Below are 3,249 nucleotides of genomic sequence, written 5' to 3'. Positions count from 1 at the left end.
GAGGGTCTGTGTACCCTCAACTGTGCTACAGAACCCTAGAGAGAGAGGGAGGGACTGTGTACCCTCAACTGTGCTACAGAACCCTAGAGAGAGAGAGAGGGAGGGACTGTGTACCTCAACTGTGCTACAGAACCCTGGAGAGAGAGGGAGGGACTGTGTACCCTCAACTGTAGTACAAAACCCTAGAGAGAGAGGGGGGGACTGTGTACCCTCAACTGTGCTACAGAACCCTAGAGAGAGAGGGAGGGACTGTGTACCTCAACTGTGCTACAGAACCCTGGAGAGAGAGGGAGGGACTGTGTACCCCAACTGTGCTACAGAACCCTAGAGAGAGAGGGAGGGACTGTGTACCCTCAACAGTAGGACAGAACCCTATAGAGAGAGGGGGGGACTGTGTACCCTCAACTGTACTACAGAACCCTATAGAGAGAGGGGGGGACTGTGTACCCTCAACTGTAGTACAGCAGCTGGACATAAAGTGCTATGACGGTTTACCTTTTCTTGTATAGCATCCTATTTATTTAAGTGTTAATGCCCGAGAAGCCGGTGTTTGTTAGGCCCGATACATCCTCCAAACACCGGCTTCGAGGGCATTATCACTTTTGTACAAAGGGTTACCAACATATTAAAATAATGATTGACATATCTTCATTAAAAACGTTATTTTGATGAATTTATTCGTACTATTTCATCCTTCCACAAGATATAGTCCCGACACAAATCTAGGGTTGCTACCCAAGCCGGCTGGTTGTTGTTCAATCAGTTCGGTTGCCAGAGATATGACCCAGTCATTCAGTCTTTTTGTTCTGTAGCTATGGACGCGACCCAGTCGTTCGTTCTAAATGTTCCATTGCCATACTGACTGGCAACATTCTTATCCCTTGCTTTCTAGCTAGCCAACTAACGCTAACTTAGTCACATCAAACCGTGCAGCCAGAATAAAAACAAAGTAGCTGCATTTGCATTTGTTTAAGCTGTTTTCTAGTGATGTTTATTTGCGATTTCACCTGGCATATAAAATGTTCTCTCTCATCAGGACACTGACACTGAGCTAGCCAGCAACACAGCTAACACAATCACTTCAAACTGAAGCTGGAAAGACTGCAAACTTTTTACCTATTTTCTACTGATATTTCTTTGTATATATCCATAATAATAATGCTGATTCATGATGTTGACTGGCTGAGAAAAGCTGCCTGCCTGTCTGTCTCTCATCCCGACTCCCGACACGTTCATTACTAGAGCTGGAGATTGAATTTGAATATTGAAACAAAGTTGCAAATGTCAGAGAGACCAGACCGCAAGGTTTATACAGTTCTCCACTGTTGAAAACTAAATGTTGGTTTAAAAGTAATGTGAGATAATGTCTTGTTGCTTTTTAGAGTCTAAAAGACATGAGGTAATGTCTAGATGCTTTTTATAGTGGAGATGAAGTTTATAAATTGCCTGGCGGGGCTGATGAGACAGTGGATTGCGCAGTCAGATGGAACAGAGTAAATGAGCATTTTAACAGCATAGATTTAGCCGGTGGCAACTTGTAGAATAGACACTGGCTGGAATGCGGTTTTAACCAATCAGCATTTAGGATTAGACCCCCCGTTCTTTAAACCCTTTTATAAACTGGATGGTTCGAGCCCTGAATGCTGATTGGCTGACAGCAGTGGTATGTCAGACCATATACCACGTGTATGACAAAACATTTATTTTTACTCCTCTAATTATGTTGGTTACCAGTTTATAATAGCAATAAGGCACCTCGGGGGTTTGCGGTATATGGCCAATATACCACTGCTAAGGCCTGTATACGTTGCGTCGTGCATAAGAACAGCCCTTAGCCGTGGTATATTGGCCATATACCACACCCCCTTGTGCCTTATTGCTTAAGTAAGGACTGCATCTTTAAGAGCAACAAACAGTGGGAGAATCATTGACTGTTTCCATTTGAGTGAAGAGTGTTGACATCCTTTAAAGCAGCAATCAGCAGTTAAAACAATAACAAAACATATTCCCCCCTGTTTTGGTAAAAATCTCTGGAATTGTAACTACTCTCATTTGGATGCAAGGACTGACCATCTATGATATCACAATTATAGTTATATAATTTAACAAAATATTTTTTATTTGACTTTTTACTCTTTTTTTCTCCACAATTTCGTGATATCCAATTGGTAGTCTTGTCTCATCGCTGCAACTCCCGTACGCACTCGGGAGAGGCGCAGGTCGAGAGCCATGTGTCCTCCGAAACATGATCCTGCCAAGCCGCACTGCTTCTTGCCACACTGCTCGCTTAACCCGGAAGCCTGCCGCACCAATGTGTTGGATGGAGGAAACACCGTACCACTGGCGACCGTGTCAGCGTGCATGCACCCAGCCCGCCACAGTAGTCGCTAGAACGCAATGGGACAAGAACATCCCGGCCGGCCAATTGTACGTCGCCTCATGGTTCTCCCGGTCGCGGCCGGTCTGCGACACAGCCCGGGATCGAACCAGGATCTGTAGTGACGCCTCAAGCACTGCAGTGCCTTAGACCGCTGCGCCACTCGGGAGGCCCACAATTATAGTTTTAACCATGTTTTTAGGCTATATATTGTTTGTTTAAATTTACTTTGTTTACAAACATTGGAGTAAAACAAGCTTAGGTTTTGGGTTCTGATGGGGTAGGACAGTTCATCTAAGAACAACTTCAATCAATGTAGTTGGAGTCTTAATGGATTTTAAATAACCTTAACTTCCCGTTATGTGTCGTATTCATCTGTCCTCACTCTCTGTGTTTGTTTCCTCAGGAGGACATGAACCTGAATGAGGAGCGTAAAGCCCCCCTGCGTGGGAAGGACCTGAGTACCAAGAGAGAGATGGTTGTCCAGTACATCTCTGCCACCGCCAAATCTGTAAGTCCTTATTGTAAATCAATGGGCTTTCTGCATTATATCTGTATTGTAACCATTCTAACCTACTCTCACCCAGTGTAGTAGTAGTTAGTGGGCATGAAAAATAAGATATTCTATTCTACCAAGACGCTACAGAATTATGAGATTAACCTGCTCTGCTTCCTTTCTGTCGCTCTTCTCTACCTGCCCATCACTTTTTCACTCTGTCTCTCTCTCTACCTGCCTGTCGCTCTCTCACTCCATCTCTCTCTCTACCTGCCCGTCGCTCTCTCACTCCTTCTCTCTCTCTACCTGCCTGTCGCTCTCTCACTCCATCTCTCTCTCTACCTGCCTGTCGCTCTCTCACTCCATCTCTCTCTCT

General features: G+C 44.8%; 1 protein-coding gene across 1 annotated transcript in view; it reads left to right on the top strand.

The window, feature by feature from the left end:
* diaph2 (diaphanous-related formin 2) overlaps nucleotides 1-3,249 on the top strand; it is a 717,635-nt gene that overhangs the window by 68,313 nt on the left and 646,073 nt on the right. The window contains 1 exon segment of the mRNA XM_023990279.2: nucleotides 2,784-2,888. Within this exon segment, the coding sequence (XP_023846047.1) occupies nucleotides 2,784-2,888 (105 nt within the window).

Source organism: Salvelinus sp. IW2-2015, linkage group LG6.2 (genome assembly GCF_002910315.2).
Source record: "Salvelinus sp. IW2-2015 linkage group LG6.2, ASM291031v2, whole genome shotgun sequence".
Classification (NCBI taxonomy): Eukaryota; Metazoa; Chordata; class Actinopteri; order Salmoniformes; family Salmonidae; genus Salvelinus; species Salvelinus sp. IW2-2015.
This window is presented reverse-complemented; position numbering and strand designations above follow the sequence as displayed.